General features: G+C 29.1%; 1 protein-coding gene across 1 annotated transcript in view; it reads left to right on the forward strand.

Annotated features, from left to right (window-relative positions):
• The first annotated feature begins 9,747 nt into the window (after positions 1-9,747).
• LOC100575204 overlaps positions 9,748-24,022 on the forward strand; it is a 44,694-nt gene continuing 30,419 nt past the window's right edge. Inside the window, exon 1 of the mRNA XM_003246113.4 lies at positions 9,748-10,350. Coding sequence (XP_003246161.1) covers positions 10,293-10,350 — 58 coding nt within the window. The 5' untranslated portion in view covers positions 9,748-10,292. The remainder of the gene's footprint in view (positions 10,351-24,022) is intronic.

A 24,022-nucleotide genomic window follows, 5' to 3' on the forward strand; every position in this document is an offset into this window, starting at 1 on the left:
AGGTACCCATACTTTACCCAGAGACTTCCGATGACCGACATTTTGATAATTATATAACAATATTTTATAAAATAAACGCTGTCTATTCTTTATTCTGTGTACGCGTATATTATGTATAGAACGCTTATAATATTCGGCTCATTAGGCGTGTCGTGTTCGATAAATGGAGCAGTCGCACTCCCTTCACCGTAGGTAATGAGATTTGCGCTCACTATTGAGAGGCATAATTGAGAACGTCGTAATTAAGAATAATGTTAAAATGGTATAGAAACCTATATGGCTATACTAGCTCGTATTGATAAAATGCCACCTGGGATGAAGATCGACGAGACTCCGCGTACCTTATAATAATAATAATAATTATAGTAAAACTATTAACTGCAGTGATGAGATATGATTATTGTATGTGCGAAAAGTTACACGATAATGTACCATAATATATAATGCTTACAACGATGAGCACAGATTATGATTACGTCTGTACGATAAAATTATAATTTGGAGTTTTAAATATGATTTTTTAGGTACCTATAGACACTAGACGGTGTATGTGTCAAAGTGGCTATTAAAATTTAAATGTTAATTATACATAAAGATAAATTATTATTAAAAATGTATCGTGTAGTTGTTGTTTAACTTGTATTGTTTAATCATTGCTAAATAGGCATAACAGGTTACTTAAAAATAATGTGTCAAGTTTTCCGAATAAAAGTACAGAGTTTAAGATAATAATACAACTTGAATAAGACATACCAACAATCGACATAGATATTATAATATTTTTAATAATAATAATTAATAATTATAATATTATACATAATATTATATTACGAGTCGAGGCCACTATTTAATATAATAAGATATAATATGAGAAGGTAGTCCAAAAATAGAATTAGCTTTTTACTTACATTATTATAGTAATCATTCCATTTAAATATTGATTTATACTCATATAATAAAGTAGGTATACCTAATATAGGTATTTATACGTTTACGAAAATTAATGTGAAGCTTTAGGTACACATTATAGGTACCAGCATTAATACAATTTTAAGGGGATTCGATACTGTGATTTTCTGTTTTTGTCCAACAAACACACGATATGGGATTTATGGGATTTTAGAATGGTTCTTTGCCAAACATACCAATTGATCTAATGAAGCGATAAGAATTCTAAAAATAGATTTGAATTTGTCGTCAAGTCTACTTGAAATCGACTTTCCTATATTTTTGATTTTTGATTTTTGGATTTTAACTTCTTCAAAAATTAAAATACGATAATTTTTAAATACTCTTTTTTAATATAACATTTTAGGAATTTGGGGGATAATATCAAATATGTAGGAAAGTCAATTTCAAGTAGACTTTACGAAAAATTCAAAGACTTGATGACAAATTCAAATTTGTTTTCAGAATTTCCATCGCTTTAATAGATCAATTGGAATGTTTGGCAAAATCCACGTCTAAAATACTATATCTCGCGTGTGTTAGACAAAAACAGAAAATCACGGTATCGAATCCCCTTAAAATCAAATTATTATACGTACACGTGTTCCTCAACTAACCAACTATAACCCCTCTACAAAATGCTATTGGCTAAAGTGTCCGATTGCTTAATAGTTAAAATCAATGAAAAAAAAAAATTAATATTATTGACTTCTTGGTAAAATACACTTGGTGGAAATAATAAAGGTGTAAAGAGAATATAAAACATAGTTAATGTCATTCGTGTATTATACATAGGACATAATATTATGATAGTGCAATAGTATGGTAACAATAACATGTGAGACCAAACAGATAATAAAATGATCGGCATTTATAATAAAACGTTTCCGTTATTGGTTTAGATGTCCTCAAATATAATTTATTACCTTTCACTGTTCTGCTGAAATTACTACCGGCTACTTATTAATCATTATAATCTACTGAATAGGTATATCAGATATATTAAAACAAAAACAATTTGTTTATATTGCGCAGTATCTCATTAAACGTGCAATGAAATTTGTTCCACGTTTCCCCCCTTGATAATAATTATATTCCCAATACAAATGTACATTTTTCACGGTGCCATTGTGCGCAACCAATAGGTAAACGGTTTTTTTTCCACAAACAATATTCCTTCTCGCACTATCATTACGCGATACCTGGTAATTCTGCGTGTACTGTAATGCGGCATCGGAAAAGTTATTTGTGTTCAGCCTGACCTTCTTTTGCGCTTAAATAACTATAACATGCGCGTATGCTCATAGATATTTAGTTAGTGTGAGACGGGTGGGGGGGGGAGGAAGTGAGTGAGTGAGAAGGAGAAAGAGCAAAAGAGAGGTTTTTTTAGCCAGTATAAAAAAGAAGCTATATGTATAATGTAACGCAACTTTTAAATCATTTGACCTGTGAACCTTTTCCGGTTACACACACGGAGCACGTTTTCAAAACGTCAGTTATACTTGACAACCTGCTGTCGGTGCGAATGATGCGAAAACTTAATCAGTAGTGTGCCACTCACTTGATAAATGTTAGGGTCGAAAAATAACCATTGTACCTGCGGTATACCTAACGTGTATCGAATCAATTAAATTGAAAATAAAATCTCGATTATACAAGCAATGAAACGCGATCACACACGATCCCGTCTAATATATGAATAGTATATGTACATAATATTATGTTTGTCTAAATAATCATTGTATTCAAACCGGTCAAGTATTTTTTTACTTCAATTAAGTTCTACTAACGTAATGGTTACCAAAACGTGAACGGTTACTATGTTATAGGAAATCTCAGTCGTGATAATAATATAGGTAATAAAAGTATAAAAATCACAAAAAAACTAAAAACTCCAATAGCTAAAATCTAAATATGAATTTAAAAGTTGAAAGTAATTCTGTGTAAATTAGTTATCAACATTTTGACGGAAATATCACCCACGATAAAAAATCACGTGTTTCCATATATGCCTATAGTGATAATTATTTGTGACTTGTATTATTATGATAATATTTTACCTATCAAACTATTTTTTTTTTAAATTGACTTTTTTTGACTTAAGAGGTATTCTTCTTGATCTATGAAATTTGATGTTTGACGTGTGGTGTCCAATAATTTTAAATAACTTTTGATGTATGCTCTGGCCCTAAATTGTTTTATTATTAAGCAGACTATCAACGGAATCTGTGGCCATTGGATGTTACTTTAAATTTTAGACATATTTATACGTTGCGTAGATACTTTACTAATGATGACAAAAATTGCATTTTTAGGAATTGTTTTAAATGTAACGTAAAATGAAACGCTCCGAATCTCTTTATACTATAAACCATTAAACAGATTATTTTTTTGAAAATGTTGACGCACCTAAATCAAAATTTGTACTAGTAGATCCTTACTCATTCTTAGCTATTAAATTTTAAATGCTGACTGCTGAAACATCCAACCAAATTTTTAAAATAGATTTTTTCGCGTATAAATTTTCATGTTTTAATATTATAATGGAAAATCAGAAAAACACACGTTTTGACCATTATAGATTATAACCTATAGGTAATATAGTCGTAGGTCACATACCTAATTAATATTTCTACCTCGTTGCGCTTTTTATTGAACAAATTTGAAATTAGTGATATGAAAGTGAAGAAACGGATTCCTATTCTTCATTATCAAGATATTTCATCATTGTTGTTTTACTGGAACTTCGACCTATATTACTATAGTCTATACCTATAAGGAATGTTTACAGGATTTCCTCAAAGTATTTTCAGTATATTGCGTGTATTGACTATTGTACTTTGCTATATATTTAGTCTTGAGCGAAATACTCGGGTTTTATTGATTGGAGATTGATGTTCACTATTTACTTGCTGCCCTTAAACACATCGAGACATCGAGTTAATATTTGTGGTTAAAAATAAAATAACGTTTATAGTACAAAAATTGCTATTTAAAAATATTAAAAATTAAGATTAAAGTGGAATACACATTGGTCAGAAATTATGTTTATCGGGGATCATATACTTTTACAAGTATGAATGTATTACGAGAATCGTGTATTAATTAATACCTTTTAATATTTGTAAATAATTGAAGCATTCATTAATCATTAATAATGACTCTGGTTCTAACTAAATAATATAATATTTCGAGTATTTTTTCGGTGAAAAAAGTAAGTTCGTTAACATTTTAGGCATGTTAGAATGCATTTTTTTACCGTGGAACATAGAGGGAGAATTTTATAGATATTTTAATCAGTAAATATATACTATAATCTATTATAAGCTTCCTTATTATAAATTGATTATTCTTAAGTAGCTACATTTTTTATATGTTTTACCAACTATTGGGACATTTTTACAATAAATTCAGCTGATTTAGGTAAATATAAACTAAAGTTTAATTACTTATTTTTCCATTTTTTGTTCAAATAGATGTGTAAGTTTTAAAGTTTATTTCATTAGGTGGCATAGAACTATAGAAGTGCACTATAATATAATATATTCGGCTAGGTGGGTATAAATATAATTAATATAAAATAATATTGTGTATATTAGGACCTAATAACAAGATGCTATATTTATTGTACAATATGCTATGTTGGTAAAAAATAAATAAAACCATTTACCTACATAAACAAATATAAATTTAAAAAATGCAAATACATGACATAAAACTCAAAAAAGTATATGATTTTTATAACATGTGAACAATTTATGTTTGCATTGTTTGGCAATAATCATTGGTCACCACAACTTTTAATATCTCCGAGACTGATCATAGAGAGATTGACGATTGTTATAACTTATAATAATATGGTATGTACTTTGTTAAAACCTGAAGCAATAATAAAATTGTAAGTCCGGGTAAACGAGGTTGTGAGAACGATTACGAGTCATTAAGTTTTCTACTGGACAAAATAAGTACTTTACCTAGTATAGTTAATCTTGTCATCATGATAGTTATCAATTCATCGCAGATTTTTCAATAAATAAAATCACTGTATATGTTTGTTATAATTCAATTCAGAAAAATTCTCTAATGGTCAACTATATAAAATGTCTATATCAACTACTAATTAGGTAGTCATTGTCTTGTGACAATTAGTCCTGATTATTAACGTTAACATGAACCCATATTGTGATAAAAAAATAAAAAAAATATGGATATCAGATTTTAATTAAAAAATTGTATCTACATCTGTTTTATAAATTTAAGTTTTGGAAATAGACTACGTGTAATTTATATTATTGTGAAGTCAAAAGTTTTAGCCATTATTCAATTTTACATTTCACTATAAGCTACAGGTAGGTACATATTAAACAAGTACAACTGATGTAAATGTGTAATTATGCGCAGTAAAATACGTGTTTATATATTATATATGTGTAATACAGGTATATAGTAAACTATAATATGTATATAGGTTATTACATAAAAGTAAAGGAATTGACACAAACATCATTTATTACGACGAATATAAAGTAGCTTAACCTAGCCAACATTAATAATATATAAACTGGGCCAGTTACGCTGTACTTATTATCACAAATTATATACATTTTAATATATTCTAACGAAACACTATATTAATAACTTTAGGAATAGGGTATATCGTTTGGACATTTTATCGTATCGATTCCGATCGCCATCGCCATCGCCATCGATATTTATATTATGTATTTGTCCAATATATATTTTAACTGGACAAGAGCTATTTGTAAAATTATAATATTATTGTAACGGATGTATAATATATGCAGCATGCTTGTATAACTAAAACCGAGAAAGTCTATATATAGTATATATTCATACCACCATGTAGTGGACATTAGGTAGCGTTTTTCTGAAACCTACATATTGCTATGGGTCACAAGGATATTGGTAGCGTGACTATCAAAGAAAACACTCACTTATTATCATTGTGGTCCGCTTTATAATAATAATGAGCATTGACATTCCATACAATCGTATACCGTTACTAATATTCGATTTGAAAAGGATGAAAAAACAATGGTTTTTAGGCGAGGTACCCTATAAGTATATTTTTTCTAAGCGATATCGCAATAGAAACTTTGTTTCGGGGGGGACAACTGTTATATCGTATTTCTTTTATATAAATATAATTTGAAATCGAGTCAAACGTGTTGTCTTCTTTTACAAGAGTGAAAAAAAACATTAATAATACGTATTGCCTATACAAACCAGACGCGATTTATTACCTTGTTCTATAAAGTAAAAAGCCATTGTTTTTACTTTTTTTGTTAGTAATCAAATGTGATAAATAGTTTTACTCGAAAATTAGTTGATAAACATTTAGCAGTGATTGGCTATGGTTATGTTTTTAAATGGAAAATGGTAATTCACATTCAAACGATGCCATATCGCACCATGAATAGTATATAGGTATAGCCTATAAGTACCTATAAATGTATAGGTAATACAAAGCATTTGTATGCCATTATTTATTATATTTTGTCGACCGCTATTCAGTAAACCAAAGGTTAAGATTGAGTTAATTTATTCAATAGAGGAACGCAGTTAAAAAAACTGATAGAAATTCTAACCTAGTGAAGAATAATAAGTATATAAAAAACTTTACTTATTTTCTTATTTAAAAACCATTATTTTTTTTTTTTTTTTGAGGTGTTTTATACGTCTTAAAATACAATATAATACTGTGTTAGAATGTTCAATAAGACTATATTTTATTCCTACTCAATATATACCATAGTTTATACTTTATTTAGTAGGTATTTAATATTTATCCATCATATTATTAAATTAATGAAATGATTCTACATTTCTTATGAATTCAATTGAAAATACTACCAAATACAAATAATTAAAATATACTAGAATAATATAATATTTTGAATATTGTGATTTGTGGATTTTCACTATTGTTGTCATGGTGTATGGTTGATGTAATGCCTGATTATATAATGATGTATGATGATTGACGAAAAATATTTGCTTAAAAGTTTAAAATATACTAATATTTATTATAGAGGTCTACTAATTAGTTAGGTATATCCAAATCTGTAAATTGATTGGAAACATTACTTAAATAACAAATTTGTTTCTGAAGTATAATTAGACCAATTTACTTAAAATATGATATATAATATCCCAATTCATGTTTAACTTGGTATTGAGTAAACGTTAGCTACTTAGCTGTCTATAATATAATGTATTTGTAATAACTAATAAGTGATACTAAAACTAGAAATAACAAAATTGTGAAAAATTCTGGCCATTCTGCATGGATATTAAATATATAGGTAAACTACATGCAAACTACACTAATAAGAGTTATGGGAAAAAGTTTGTGGACTATTTATGTCAAACTAATTTTAATTCATTGTCGCTGTACCTAAAAAAATGTATTTCTACTGATGTAAATAAGAATAATTTTATAATTAATAAAAAAGCTATTGTTAATTACTTATCACTTGGACTTTAATTGTATATTATCTAGAATTTAAGTATTTAATATTGTGGGTAATCACAAATTTAGTTTGTTTAAGTTTTTCTTTTTTTTTTTAACAATTTTTCTTTGTTAATATTTTCATTTTTATTTTCTTTGTTTTTTAAATATTCGATTGACACTATCAACTCATCTACCTCGCCACAAGCATTGCTTAATGAGGTAGATTAATTAATAATGTATTGTTACATTGTTACACTGTATGTGATTTCGTTGTTTTGATAATAAATTATTATTTAAAATAAAAAAAAAAGGTAATGATTTACATTAAAATTATATAAGTATATTGTTTAGTTGAGAATATCGTATGGTATATTATATGGAATATCGTATATCATATTGTATGGTGTAATTAGTAATTAGAAATTATTCTTCTCTGCATAAAATGTTAATAAATATCCAATATTAATACCAAAATTAAGAGTTAGGTAGGTATTGTTGAACATTTTAAATTTGTTACAATATGGTTTGATTGTTAATCAAAAATGTTAATAGGTAATAATAAATAAATGGAAAATTTAAAATATACATAGATATAATTGAGTTAAAATATTTAAAACTTCAACAAAAATTAAAAACGAAATAGAAGTATAAACATAGTTTTGAAAATGAAACTGACGTACTTAATTTAAAACATTGAAAACATTTTTAAACGTATAATGACATCTCTAGATATCGGCCAGTATTGAATAAAATTATTTATGATATATATGATATATTTTTTGATATTATCTTCAGTTTATATGGTCCATACATAATGTTGTATATTGTATGAAATACTATATAATATTATGTATTCAAATATCAAATAATTGTTTGCATTGCACACGCGATTATAAGACTACAGTGTGTCATTTGTATGTGCATATCTATAATATAACTTATAGATAACTATAATAACTATAATTTAGTAAATTTTTCAAATCCATAAGATCCCCCTCTCAGATCCGTCCTGGAAAGTATTGAGTATCTACATATTATTGTACTTTGAACACATAATGAACAATATTAAGATAATATAATATATCTATGTGTACTTCTTATATTATTATTAACCTATTATATCGTGCGGTTACAGTGTTAGAAACATTATTTTTAATGATTTTACGTCATACATTTTTTTTTTTAAATTCCATTGAATTGTACCTATAATATAATTGCGAAAAAAAATTACAGTTATTTTTGCTTATATCAAGAATTATAAGACGCAACTAATAATAATATCATAACGACGAAAATGCACGTATATTAGTTATTAACAGATTATATAGAGGGAAATTATCCATAATATAGAATCAATATGTAGGTATATAAATGTATATTATATTTATATATACAACTTATAAATTATATTAGGACTATTATCATTCATAAATAAATTGTAAAAACTAGTTTTGAAAATAAGATCTTAAGAAGGTAATTAGATATAATTAATAATACCTAAAAAGTGTATATTTATTTTATTAAAAGAAAAAAATATGGGGCGAGCTTGCTTGGTGAGTTATCCTGCGGCCATGTCGGACACTAAGAATAAAGAGTTTCCTTTTCAAATTTTTTCAAAGGAACGCAAGACAGAACGTTTAATTATGTGACGTAGCACTGCCCGAATTATTATGCAAATAAAATTTGTTATAGGTATCTGATTATCGTCTAAACGGTATTATACTATGTTATTTACAGGTGTAGTACCTACGTGTTTATATATGAGGTACTTGAGCGAGTGATAATTCGATTATATACTATTTTATCTGGCACTCAAGAGAAAACAACACATGCTTGTACGATAACTCGCGCCACAGCACTAGGGCGTGTTTTCCGCTAACCATAATAATATAATATTATTATAATACTATAATATAGGTAGGTATCTATCATTATTACATGTATAATATTATCTACCTAAAATATAAAGAAATCGGGTATTTTATGAATGACGCGTCGTATAATAATGATTTGCCTACTACACGGCAGGTATAAACATTATAGTAATATATTGTAGTACGTACTTTTGTTGTTACCGCGCGCGGTAACCGGTACTTGGTGGACTTCGGCGGTCGGGTTACCGGGTGGCGTGCCACGGCGGGGAGGGCCGCTCGCGCGGTACCGGCAGCGGCGACCGCGACGACGATGATTATTACCACCTGATGACCGCTGCCGCCGCCGATGCGCAAGCGCACTTGTTTGCTCTCGTACAGGTGCCGCCGCCGGCCGTGTGTGCGTGTATGCGTGTGTGTGTGTGTGTGTGTGTGTGTGTCGCTACTGCCGCCTCTGCTCTCGTGTCTGCCGGCGCGCGCGTCGTCAACGGTCAAACGTCCTTGCCGCGCTCCAGTTCGTCCGCGACAAGACGCGCGCGCAGTCTGTCGCTTCATACGCATGTCCGTCGCGCTCGTGTTTTTCCGTTGTTTTTTTTTCCGATTTTTTTCCTCGATAATAATAACAACATCAGCTCCTGAAACGTTTTAAAATTTTTTTTTTTCGTTATCATCGGAAGACTTTGGTTTACATTGATATCACAACGATTCATATATTTTTATGACGGTTAACATTATCATCTCTTCGCGTGTCGATATCGAAACGGGAAAAGAGTTTTGAGGACGTTTATCCTCATCATAATAAGACAATATTATGATCGGCTCGAATTCGGTTTCTGGTGTTTCTCTCTCTATGCAGTGATTACTTAACACGTTCACACATCTAAAGAAGATAACGCGCGTTTTTGTTTTTAAAATAATATATAAACCGTGTTTTTTTTCTAAAAAAAAGTGTTCTTGTTTTTATCAAGTGTACCGAAGACTATCATGCCGGTGATAACATGATGCGGGATTTGGACGCATCCAGCCCAGTCGTTTGGCCTCCATGGTGTTATTCAGGTAATAATATAATTTAATGTATTAATTGTATTACAATAATAATAATAATATGAGAATCACTTCGTATTTCACAATTGATTGTTCTTATTCGTTAGATCTGGCGTTTCGTCTTTATACACGGCGTGTTTGTCATATGGTCTAAGCAATTGATCAAAATAATTAAATGTCAATCAAACTCCGAACTCGGGCTTAATATTGTGTAATTTCAGTTTTCACGATATCAGTAGTGTAATAATTATATTGCACCAAATGAAGTACCTAATTGTCAAAACCTGTGACCTAAGTAATAGAAAAATCTGCTAGGTAGTAGTAAATATTTTACAACTTCGAGTTTTGAATTAAGCTATTTATTGCTACCGGTATTTAAGTTAACCTTATAACCGTTTGAAATTTAATGTAAGCCGTAAAAAGGCATAATAAAAGGGCGCAAACAAATCGCTTATATACCTATGTAAGTTCATCGTATAAATAATTATAATTATTGAAGTCAGCAAAGTACTTATACTTGAATTGACAATCGTAGGTACCTACATTAAAAGTTTGTAAAGTAATAGACGATATAAATCTAAATTTTACAACAGGTTTTTTTCATTTGGAATAATTAAACTTTGATAAAGCACTCGAGCGTTTCAAAACCCGACATTTGTTATCTAAAGTCCCGGTTGTTCTATTATGAATAGGATAGGGTCATAAGTTCAATGGCCTTTCAATCCCATTAACTAGATATCATGTGTATGTTTTCTATTTGACCAGTGAATTCGGTTATCATTTTACACGAGGAGAGTATAGTATAATAGTAGCTAGAAATTATATTATTTAATGTGTGTGTCTATTAAACAATGGTCTGATATCGATGGTCGTTTTCCCAAAAGATGAAAAATTACGATTAACTGCTTGCGATATGAACCATGGTATTGGGTGGAGGGAAGGGTCTTAGGCATAATTTTTTTGATTAATAATTTCTAATTCGTCAATATTAAACAAGTTGTAAAGTTTTATAAAGATCAATATAATGTATTAATATTTAATTACAACATATTATTATGTTGAAGACACAGATAATAATATAATATTGACATATTATTTAAAACATACCTATATTCTGTTTTAATATATTACGTACGTGTTATATGTTAATATTCTTTTAATGAAATTATATATATATAACCTATAAGAATTTCGTATTTGCGTTTCTAAACAAATACTACAATGACTTACGTCCGTGTTGGGGTTTGTGAATTCTCAGAGGCAGTAGGTCGTGAACAGATAACTAAATTGTTTTAAATAGTTTCCTCGATAGAGAATTGCATAATTTAATTTTGACCTTTATGGTCTCCGGGAGTGAGTATGAAATAATAGGAAAAAATATCATATCGGATAGGCGAACGCACGAGCACTCTGCAATCCTTGACCCGAAGACTTTTTAGACCATCACCCGTGTGACACATGACCCAATCGACCCGGTTCTTATCGATATATCCCTTACATGTGACGCAAAACTCTGAATTAGAGTAATTATTGTATATTATAATTTATAACCTACGATAAATGTTGATGAAATTAAATTGGACTTTAAAAAGTGCATACCTACCTAAAAAAATGTGGGGCTTATATACAAGTGAATTTATAAGTAGATGTGCCATATAAAACTTTATTTTTTTTTCATTTTACTATTTTATTACTTTTTATAAATATTTAAAATTACCTGTTAAACATAAACTATAATAATATATATATATATGTGTGTAATAAGTAATAAATATGTAACCATGTAATAATCTGAGTACCGTATAGTATACTTATACTAGTAGCATAACCTTTTTTATTACCTATTTGTTTTGATTAAAAGATGGAATAATATAATATAATATCTGATAAGTAATAATAATTATAAACAAAAACTTCTTTGTGTATTCTCAAAGTACACATATTATAATATTTGCTCAGTAGTGTATTATAGTTACTAAATGTGAATGTATGTTGTGGTATTTTGGCGGTAAAAATAATATTTTAAATCTTCAAATATTCTTTTAAAAATTAAAATCTCTGTTATGACCAAAAAAATATCAATATATTTTTCTAACGATGTTATTGTCTCCAAACTTTTTCACTAAGCTTAGTCCATATCTTTATTATTAATATGCTGTTAGTTAAAAAATGTTCGTCCGTAATTCAATGACAATATTTTCTAACAGATAATTTGTTACACAATAAATGTCTTGAATGTGAAGTGTCGTATAGAATAATAATGAATCGTGATCGGTGACAAAATCTAATTCATGTCTGACCATTTCTGGAAACAATGATATTACCTACTCTGAGAATGGCATTGCTTGTCAATGAGTAACATATGGGCATTTTAACATTGGGATATAAAGTTTAGATCTAGTGTCACTTATATGTTTAATAATGATATATTATTAAATCCGCAATTAATTAGGTGAATTTTATTTTTCGATTACCTACTATAGAGATGTGTTGAGGTGTTCAAAATATATTTGAATAATAATAATATATATTATAAGTTCTGGTTTTGCAATATTCCACAGTCACGTGAACCGTATAATAACGCATGTTCATCGCAGTCAAGGTAACCGCGAATAGTACGTCTCTAATTATGTTCGTATACCACTATACCTACACATTTTGTGGACTCGTTTTAGTCGAAGTTCGTTTTTTTTTCATCCTATAAACAAAATATAAGTACTTTTTCGTTTATCTGTGTGTGCATACCAGTACAACCTTAATATTACTCATGATAAATGACGATTTATGTACCACTCTGTATTTCTTCGGAATGTCTTTAATTAGTTGTGTTTAGTATGATGATTTGATCTCTAACTAACCCCGAGGGAATCTAATGAGATGTTCACGGTCAAAAATAAATACACATTTATGTGTGTACTAAGAAATGATGTTCGCTAATAAATCAGCAGTTTAAAAAAAACCATCATTGCTCTTTTTATAAACTCTGGATGGGTAAACGAGCGGAACGAGTAAAATAAATTTGAATACCGACGTTAATTTATTTCAGTGAAAGTAGTGTTGCATTTCAGAGAAGAGGGCAACGTCGAGATTTCGTATATTTATTATAAGAAACGCGGTTTTTGGGATGTTTTCTATTATAGGACATTTCTTTAAATGGATAAAAAAAAATTGAGAAATCGATTTAAATTTTATGCTTAGAGGTCAACTACGTTAAAATAAAAAAATTAAATCATATCGTTGGTCATCTGAGATAAGCTATTTATGAAACCCTATCATTATTATAGTACAACATTACAACTGGTCTACAAGAAAAAACCCGTCAGCAAATCAGAGCGCCGCTACACAGCGGGGATTTGTAATGGAAAAAAGAAGTACCTATACGGCTATACCTATGGTATAAAGTATAATAATGATGAAGGGAAAAAAAGAAGATGGAAAGAGTAGGGATTTTTTTGAGCACAGGTGAAACTGGATTACATACTTATATTATATATAGACTTACGAATATACTCACACACAGCCTGTCACACTGGCTGAACTGGTCCGCTGATAAACGGCAATAAATATTTAATTTGATGTCATTTTTTCTATCAACTATCAAGTTAGCTACTGCCGTTTTTAATTACGTACTGGACGAAATATTATCAATTATCATTAATATAAATGCATATCTATGCCCATATACAGTCTCGACCACGGCTCCAGCTAAGAGCGGCATGTGGACAATAGATTATTTTATTTTGGTTGATTCATATACAAAAAAACTATGAAATATTATGTACTATATATATTACTATTTTATGAGATTTTTTAATTTTGAAATGGAAAAATGTGTTGTTAACACACAAACTACCTAATTACACGGTTTACATTTATAATAATTATTATATTGATCCACAATGGTAAATATTACCATTTACAACGTAAATTCAGTAAAATATCAACAAAAAAGAGATTGACATATAATATTCTATGTTTGTATATTTCTCTCCTTTGTTTTGAAAATATGAAGAAACTAAGTACAGTTGTAAATGCTTTATCCATACATTTTAAGTACCTATATTAGTAAAAGCGTAACAAAATTAAAACTACATATTTTGGTTTTAAATAATAATTACAGTAGGAAAATTAACATTACCTCGTTAACCATAAAGTGTAAATAAGATTCCACTTGGTCAAATAGCGTAAAAGAATTAAAAAAAATAATGTAAGTACCTATTAATTGAATAATATAACTGTTGAATGTTGTCTAATTAGGATCTTTATGCTTTTTGAAACAAAGTCACAGGATATTTTTAGTAAAATTGTTGCAGTTATGATGTCCTTGCTGTACCTATACGAATTTATTGTCAGCTAACATTTTTAATGCCAATTTTTTTTATTTATTACGATTTATTTGTCATTACTATAATTTTTTTCCTGCGCAAAAAAGTTTTCTTTTTATAACAATAATATCTATTTACACCTATAGCATCGGTATAACTGTTTAAATAATATAATAAAATATTATACTAGAATTATTTTAATAAAATAAACTTATCGTTTAATTAGCATGATTGAGTTTAGATTAATTTGAAGACCAGAAGAGTCTTGACCAGCTTAAAGGTTTTAAATGGCAATAAAGATATAAAATATAAATAAATTAGACCGAAATTATAATAACTCGTAAAATATTTTGTATAGTCTAAAAACACAATTTGTTGTTTTTCTAGATAGCCATCAAAGAGTACTAATCTTAAGTTCTCTCCAAACCCCGAAAATGAATAAAATATAACATTGGATTAATAAAGTATTTTTATATTTCAAGCGTAACAAAAAATACAAATACCTATATAATAAACAGAAATTATGATAAAAAATGTCACCATATTAAAGAAAGAACGTTTAATTTATGATAATTAATAACACGCTATTACTATATTATGCACTTAGTTATTATTTATTTAAAATATTTAGTGTTATTTTAGCTATTAATAAAAAAAAAGATGTATTTTTTGTTATTCAAATTAGTTTGACAAATCAATTTAAGGTTTATTTAAATGATCAATATAATATAAACACATTAAAAAAAATTCGAAATTGTAACGTAGACATCATGTGGTAATAAAACAAAGTAAACCGCTATATTTTATAAATTAAAAAAAAAAATAATAAATAAAAATAAAAAAACAGATGTAAGCGAATGTTTATTTATATTCACTTCACGAACGTAATTGTATGTGTAATTTATTTAACATTTAAATTATGGGTTACAGGGTCATAAAATAATAATACAACGTTAGAAGTCCTATATAATAATAGTTCTTAAAAATGTAGAGCATTTTAAGAAATTTTAAACAAATACTTACATTAAATTATTAAAATAAAAACCGATATACAGGCTATTTAACTGAAAATCGTATAACACTGTAAGTACCTACATAAACTTATAAATACTGAAAACTACAATTTTACCATTTCCAAAAAAATGTATTATATTTTTAACGACGTTTTTAAATCGGTAGTTTTCAAAAACCATGATATGTATTATTATTTAATCGAAGTATAATGGTAATTTTGTGAAAGTGTATTATTAGCGGATCGTTGACAACATACGTGAAACTATTTGAACACAAGAGCTCGAAATCAGAGCGTTTTTTTTTTTCCCATTCTGCGCCTATAACCTCTTCAGTAAATATACAGTGAATGACGAACTATCGCATTCCACTTAACATGGTAGCTATTTAGACGCGAACCACATTTGGTATACGGCCGACGTACTTGTTTATTGTAGGTAATATAATATATAATATATATTATTGATTTATTGCCACGCTCTCCGATTACGCGACCATACATATATTGTATAGGTGTGACTAATTCATATTGTGCTTACATGTGTGGAGACCTACATACGCATTTTTTTACTACAATTTTAATTCATTTTTTTTTTAGTAGCCTAACCTTTTCTCGCCTCCTCGTTATGACGATATTATATTCCGGACACGGGTGTTTGGGGCCGGGCCAAAACAATGGTATAATATAATATAATATACTATGGTTGGATGAAGTACATACATATTAGTGCACACATTGTTGACCAGGGGTCAACGGATACGAGCTGACCATTGAGGTCGAATAGTCAATTTTAACAAAAATAATAATAAACGAATTTTGTTATGTAACCTAACACGATTCTATATTATATTTCTTAGACTTTAGAGGCTGAACGAAGGTCGTGTGACATTTAACACTTTTCACTGACCCGGAACGTTTGCTATAACTTATAATTATTATATTAGCCATTAGGTAAACTATGTTATCGTGAAACTCATTTAATTTCCAATCGTGAATAAATGATATTTATGGTTGTTTCATTTGTCGATTTTTTTTTGTAATTTTAAAGTTTGAGAAACTAGCATGTATATGAATTCTTGCGTAGAATTTATTTAAGTGTATGCAATGAAAAAGATTACTTTTTATGGTTAATGAATTCTAAATATCGTAAAAAGAGTTAGGTCGGGGCTAAGTTATGTGTGTGAAAATATTGAATAATATTTAGCTAATAAACTGTTAATTAATAATATTAAAGTAAAAACTATCAAACATTTTCCTCAGCCATTCAATTACACAAAATAATATAATTAATATCTCACCCACGTCTATAATATAATAATTACACGTTTGCACGAAATTTTGTATTCTAATATTATACTTAAAATCGTAATAGTAAATTATTATATATAGAAATACATATACGAAAAGCCTGAATCAGTGTACCTATGTCCTATATAATATAAATGATTGCCAAGTGAAGTTATTGGTTTTTAATGATTTTTTTTTATGATTAGTGTACCTATGTATTTTCTGGTTAAAGATAACATATTATTCTATAATAGGTATACTGTAATATAACGTAAAACTGATAAGCTACAACATTAAAAGTTAAAATATTTCTGAATGATTCTCTACATGTATAAGTTATAAGTGATGGGGAATGTGATCGGAAAATAATATTACTCAATTACCTCCCTCTAAATGTTCGGAGGGTTCTCAAGGTCACGTATTCGAGAATTGAACAAACTATTTATGTGTAAACATTTTATCCGACCCACAGCCGTCTTTGAACTATATTGTGTAACTATATTACTATTGGTAACGCAAATCAAATAAAAACTTACTGATTTAAGCTCATTAGAAAATAGCCAGAAATCGTAGGATTTGGTATTTTTTGTATATGGTTGATATTAAAACGGGTGGGGCACACGCACTGACAAAATTATGACACTGTCTATTTGACCAAGACTGTAGGTGGCGTAGTTGAAGGGATTTGCACTTCCAAAAAACAATTCTCTATTTTTGGCGTCAATTCCCTTGTTCCGCCGTCCATCCGTCCTTTGAGGCAAGATAAGGAGCAATACGTTAACACATTTATCGGTATGTGACTGTACGTAATCATTATAAGTGATTACTCGACAGATTGTCAAAATATTTGTATACAGATCATCGGTGTATCTGTACCTTTCGCCAAAGTGGGAGTTGTTATCAGGCCCGTCACTAGGGCACAAGCAAGTCATGTGTTGCTTTAGGGGGGCATACAAATTTAAGAAAAGTTCGGCTTTACAATTTTCATTTTAGGGCGGAAAAAATCTAACGACGGGTCTGGATGTTGGGTGTTTATTTGAAGGATGCTCGGTATCTGCTGTCGGAAAACGTTGCTCATTATTTTTTTTTATAAATCGTATAATATAGTAAATTTAATACAAATAAAATAACTAGACAATATAATATAATAAAAGAAACAATAATATATTGGTATAATACGCACATTTAACTGATCAAATAATTTTTTCTGATACATTTTTCTTTCTGCAGAATAGTTCAGAAAAATCACTAAAAGCTATATAATACATAAATATACTTTAGCTCACATGAATCTTGAAATATTCAAAATAACACTTTGGAAATAATTAATTTTATTACACAAATATGATTTTTATTAGACCCTGCTATTTATTTACTAGGTATATATAAAAAAAAAAGAAGCAAATGATAGATGTCTCTAAGTCAACTTATATAATATAAAATTGCCACAAGTGAAAATAATTTATACATAGAAATGTGTAATGTTAAACTATATTTAGTATTTCGCTTTTCATTTAATTTTGTTTTTAAGACATTAGCATGATTTTTTATTGTTAATAATTTTTTTTGAAATTGTAAACAAATTTCACAAGTGCTGAACTATAATAATTTGTTTATTCGTGTACCTAATAATTTATAATTGTTTTATTTTTTGTCTAAGCCATTACCGTATTTAATCATATTATTACTAGGATAGTAGTTGTAATTTGTAAGCCTGCTATTATTAGATGACTAATAAACGTTTGATCTATAATTTGTTGTATAAATACACGTGCACAGAAGCCAGCAATAATAATTAGTATGCATTCTTATTTCTCAGGAGAAAGAACTTTTATGCAATTTTAATTTTAAAAGTTAAATTTCTGGAAATTCAATATTTAGAAAGTTAAAGTAGTAACACAATACGTGAACACTGAACATTCAATACTTAACTATTTCATACAAACGTGTTATGTTATGATATTATATATTAATAATCCATACAAATTTTTGCGATTGTTTCGTACTAATAAAACTAAAAACAAACACGCCTGAAGTGATATTCATATCTTGCTATATAATATTATAATATTATTAGGTGATAAACTGATAAATTTAAAACGCGTGCGTAACGTAAATTATCATTATACAATATAATATAATATTATGATAAAGTTTTTTTTCTGTAATTCGAATGCGTTATAGGTACTCTAAAATATATAATATTTCATTTGTTATTTTGATAACTATTTTAGACGCTAATGTATGCTATACATAGGTGGTAATATTGTTAGGAGTGAATCCCATTTTTTAGGAATAAAACAATAATAGAATAATAATTAATAATATTATTAATGTGTATGTATTTCGCCTATAATATGGTGAACCGCCGGGCCTAACCTCTCGTCAAGTGTTTACCGTTAGCTGTTTATAAAATATACGTTTTATGCATGCGCTCGCCGTAAGTATGATATATATCCATATATTTAGAAGGCGGTATTCTTTTTCTTTCTAGATACCAGAGTCTAGAACGTTCTCCTTGGAACAGTTGGAGCACATTATAATATTATGGTGTGTCGTGTGTATATGTGTTCTTTGAGCTCTCGAGCCGCGGACGATATATACACGTTCCCCGCTCCCGACATCGTCGTTGACCACGGTCCGTTCAATAATTGATTGCGCTTATTAGCGTGTCATAGTTCAAGCGCAGCGTAATCACGTAGGATATTTATGTGGCAGTCAACACGTCTTTTTCGTTGACGCTAATTTTCCAGGCACAAAATTATACAGAAACCATCCGGCAGCTATTCGTTAAAATTAATGACAATTGCTATAATAATATAATGTTTTGTGTGCTGCGCAGTGTGTCAAAAACGAAAACTTTTTTTTAAGCACCGCCCGTACCTACCTTACTTACATGTTGTGGTCGAATATAAATATTATAATACTACTAATATAAAATAGGAATATTATTGGGCATTAAACTATTGTCATCATTACTATATAATGATAAGACGTTTGATCGTTTACAACAATATTTAGTCATATTTTACATACATTTATAATATGCCATAAATGTATAGTACCATTTTCATCGGGATGAACGCGTTCATCTGAAGATAAGCATATCAAAATTCCATTACTCAAATCAAAATTACGGCGCTAAGTTCATAATAATAATTAGAATTTAGTAGTTTACATATTAAACTTTGAGAGCAAAATTTTTCCAATGAATAAGTTACAATAGCATAATTAAATATAATTATAGACGATAATATTATAAGTACTAAGTAGGTAGTATTAGAAAATATAGTGAACACTTTAACTTTTTTGTTTGACAGTATTTTATACAAATTTGAAACTCTATGCTATTGTCTGGAAAAAATTCTGCTCTTATAGTTTGGTAATATGTGTTAAGTTCTTAGATTAAACCAGGCGTTACAATTTCAATTTTGCTTGGTGGAATTTTTCTATATTCCTCTTCATATAGATGGAGATAGTACTATAGTCACGTCCTCGATGTCCTCGATATCCTCGTATTACGTATTGTTATGTCTGTAATACGGCTGTACATAATGTACGATATAACGTTTCCGTTTCGAAAAAATGATGTATATTATAATATTATACATTATAAGATGTCGGTCGTGGGCTGAAGCAGACCTGAGTGTGATATTATAATATTGTGTATATGTATAAGACTATTATGCGTTGAATTGATTGTACATAATATACTCATAGATATCGTATAGTCCGTACTGTAATATTATATTTCAATCTCTATATTGCTGCAGGCATATAATATTATTATCTGCCCACAGTGGAGTAATATGACAATCTGTGAAATCTTGTGCGATCGTTATAATAATAACATCATCATGATACGCGGCTACTGTTTATTTTCCGACTTGGGTGGATAAAATACGAGTGTAAATAAATCGGAATCCGCGTCGGTTGTGTTATATGTGAATACAAAACGCGTGTACTTACTACCTATATACATTATACACGAACGAATACCTTTGATCATTGTAAATAATATCATTGAATTGTCATATTAAAATTAATACCATATGTATATAAATTATAAACGATAAAATTGTTGGATACTGTAGGTACGACTGTACTACCAGCCACGCCAAAGTAGTTTTCAAATAACTACTTGCAGAAATAAACAATACTTAGCAAAGACACACAATTAGAGAAAAAATTAACTTCGTAACTCTTAGGAGCACGTACGCCCCCCGTTGTCCCCATCTTACTAATGTACGTCATATTATCTAAAACTGTTTTGTGCGAGATAAATTAACTTCCTCTGTAAAGCAAATTTGTATATATTTATAAGACAGAGACAAAGCATGCGGATGTAGCATCCTCTCTTAAGTGTAAATTATTATAGCGACCGGCGATCACCAACGTCCGCCGGTTCAAATTGTCCGTTTTTACTAAGTACGATAGCGTCAATAACTGATTAAGATACTTATAATAATGTCTGGAATAATACGATTCAATGTATATTGTATATATAAGCTAAATTACACTCACTCATGCATCGCTACATCTCAAAAACTACAAAATGTATGAGCTTGTAATTTAGAATAGTGGTTCCTCTAATGATTTAGATGTGCAATAAGAAAGGATTTTCCGATATTCGCATTTTAAAGAGGTGGGCAAACAGGTGGGTTATTTGTAATTATTGTTTTCAAAATGGGATATTAACATATTGTTGATCGGTCGCACAACGTCACAACATAAACGAAGAAATATAATAATATTATAATATCACATAAAATCAACGGGCTCCCTGTATTATAATAATATTACTTTTTTTTTTGATATTGTGTAAAATGACGCGTACTTTCCGGTTTTTACTTCTCGTGTCGAATTTGTCGGATCCGCACGCTTCTCGTGTTTTAATAATAATATATACCTAGGTACGTATCTTGATTTCTACGATAATAATACCATTATATATCATTATTTGTGTAGGCCTACAACGACGGGACTCTGCAGAGCGGTGAGGGCAAATAATACTAAAATATATAATAATGGCCGGTGTCCAATTGGCCGTGAGCTGCGAAATAAGCGTGGAAAAATACGGCGGCGTGGGCGGATTATTTTGCGGCGTTATTTTTTTCACGCACGCACGCGCTCGTATTACTTATATAGTTTATAGTTATATATATATATATAATATACGTGCGTATATATGCGGTCAACGGGTGCCAAAATAACACAAAAAATATATATACAGACGGCTGTGGTATGCGCCTTCTGCGTGTATAATAATAATATGTGGGATAATAATCACGTGTAACGAATCCTCAAGATTATAATAATAATAACAATGCGATCGAATGAGACCTCCGTGCAGAAAAATGATATTTAATGTGCGTGTCTATATTATAATACACCTACAGAAGTTGCAGGTGTTATCGTCTTTGCTACTATATTTTCATTGTTGAAAATATAATATAATATAATATTATTGTATTATGTTTATTAACAAATAACATAGAGCTACTTTATAATCTCATGTACGTAGATTTTAGTTCAAAAATATCGTACAAAGTACAAATACGTTATTAAAATAATAAAATCTATTATGTTGTTGTCGAGTGTATATTATAACTATTATGTGAAGTCTAAAAGACTAACCACAAATCCAGATCCAGATTAACGTCAGTACACAAGACGTGAACTCAGCGCTCAAGATGTAATAGACTCCTGAAATGTACGTATCATTATTATTCCCTTAAAACAAATAAACGTTTGTTATTATATTTAAAAAAAATCAAAAGGTGTTCTTATTATTTGTATATAAATATTCATCAATATTTTTTTGTTTGTATTTAATTAAAAAAAATTGAGGTCTGTGGTCTTGCAGGTTATAGATTATCGTTTATTATCCAATCTAAAATCTCGTGAAAATTGGGTGTAATACATAGACGTTACACCCAGATTAAACCTCTATACTTCATATAAAAATTAATTATTTCTCCTATTTCAAATTATGTCGGTGCACTATTTTATTTATCTTTCTCATCCACGCGCAACATAGATAAATTTGCGTTCAGATGAACCAATCTTCTTTTGTTAGCTAAAGATAGAACTGTACTTACTCATTTGTTTATAAATATATAAATTTATGATTATTTGATTAAGAATATGAATATTATTGTTTATATATATTATTTGGTTTACAAAACAAAAACATTAAAACATTCCATTTCATTCTGATTGAAATGATTCACAATTGTTCGTGGTGCGCAGTGACGCAAAGTACTGTAACAAAATTTGTCGACATATAAAATGGAAATAATGATTGAGTAAAATATAACTATTCAATAAATAGTCTATAGGAATTAATCTACTTTTCGTCAAAGGTTAAATTTCAAGTAAATTATAAACGCAATTGTATTATACAGATAATTTTTAATTAATATTCTTCAATTTAGATTTTATGTATATAATAGCTAAGTAAAAAGACAATGTATTATTATTTACTATGTGTTATAAATAATTTTGGATTGGGACGGAAATACGATATCATTTTAAGTTATTCGGGACGGAATTGGTATATAATATTATATCACAACATTTTTGTTTGGGACGAAACTGGTATGCAGCAGCCTCTTATATACGAACGCTGATTGTTCCTTAGTAAAACCCTCATTGTACCAACTTTTGTGTTTTGTACTACATAGTATATTATTTTCAATTTCGTACGGCCGATAAATCAAGTTTGACGGTCATCGTGGATTTGTACACACTACATGAAAGACTATGATTATCTACAATAGTTAGTAAATTATTGTCGAAAGGCGTTCTAGTACGAGTTGATGGAACCAGTGAATAACATACATTGGTGATTGATGTGCTCGCAATCTTCGGAAAATGGGTGACATGTATCGCCGGACCAGAAATGACGAAGCTCGAATTTAGGCATATACAGTGAGACTCGTTTTGCAGAGATTTCGCTGAGCTACACAACACTCAAAACGGTTTTTCTCTGACTAACCGACTATCCGTGGAAAATATCGTGGTTACTTCTGACCGTATATAATATACCATTATTTTT

This window comes from Acyrthosiphon pisum, chromosome A3 (genome assembly GCF_005508785.2).
Source record: "Acyrthosiphon pisum isolate AL4f chromosome A3, pea_aphid_22Mar2018_4r6ur, whole genome shotgun sequence".
Lineage (NCBI taxonomy): Eukaryota > Metazoa > Arthropoda > Insecta > Hemiptera > Aphididae > Acyrthosiphon > Acyrthosiphon pisum.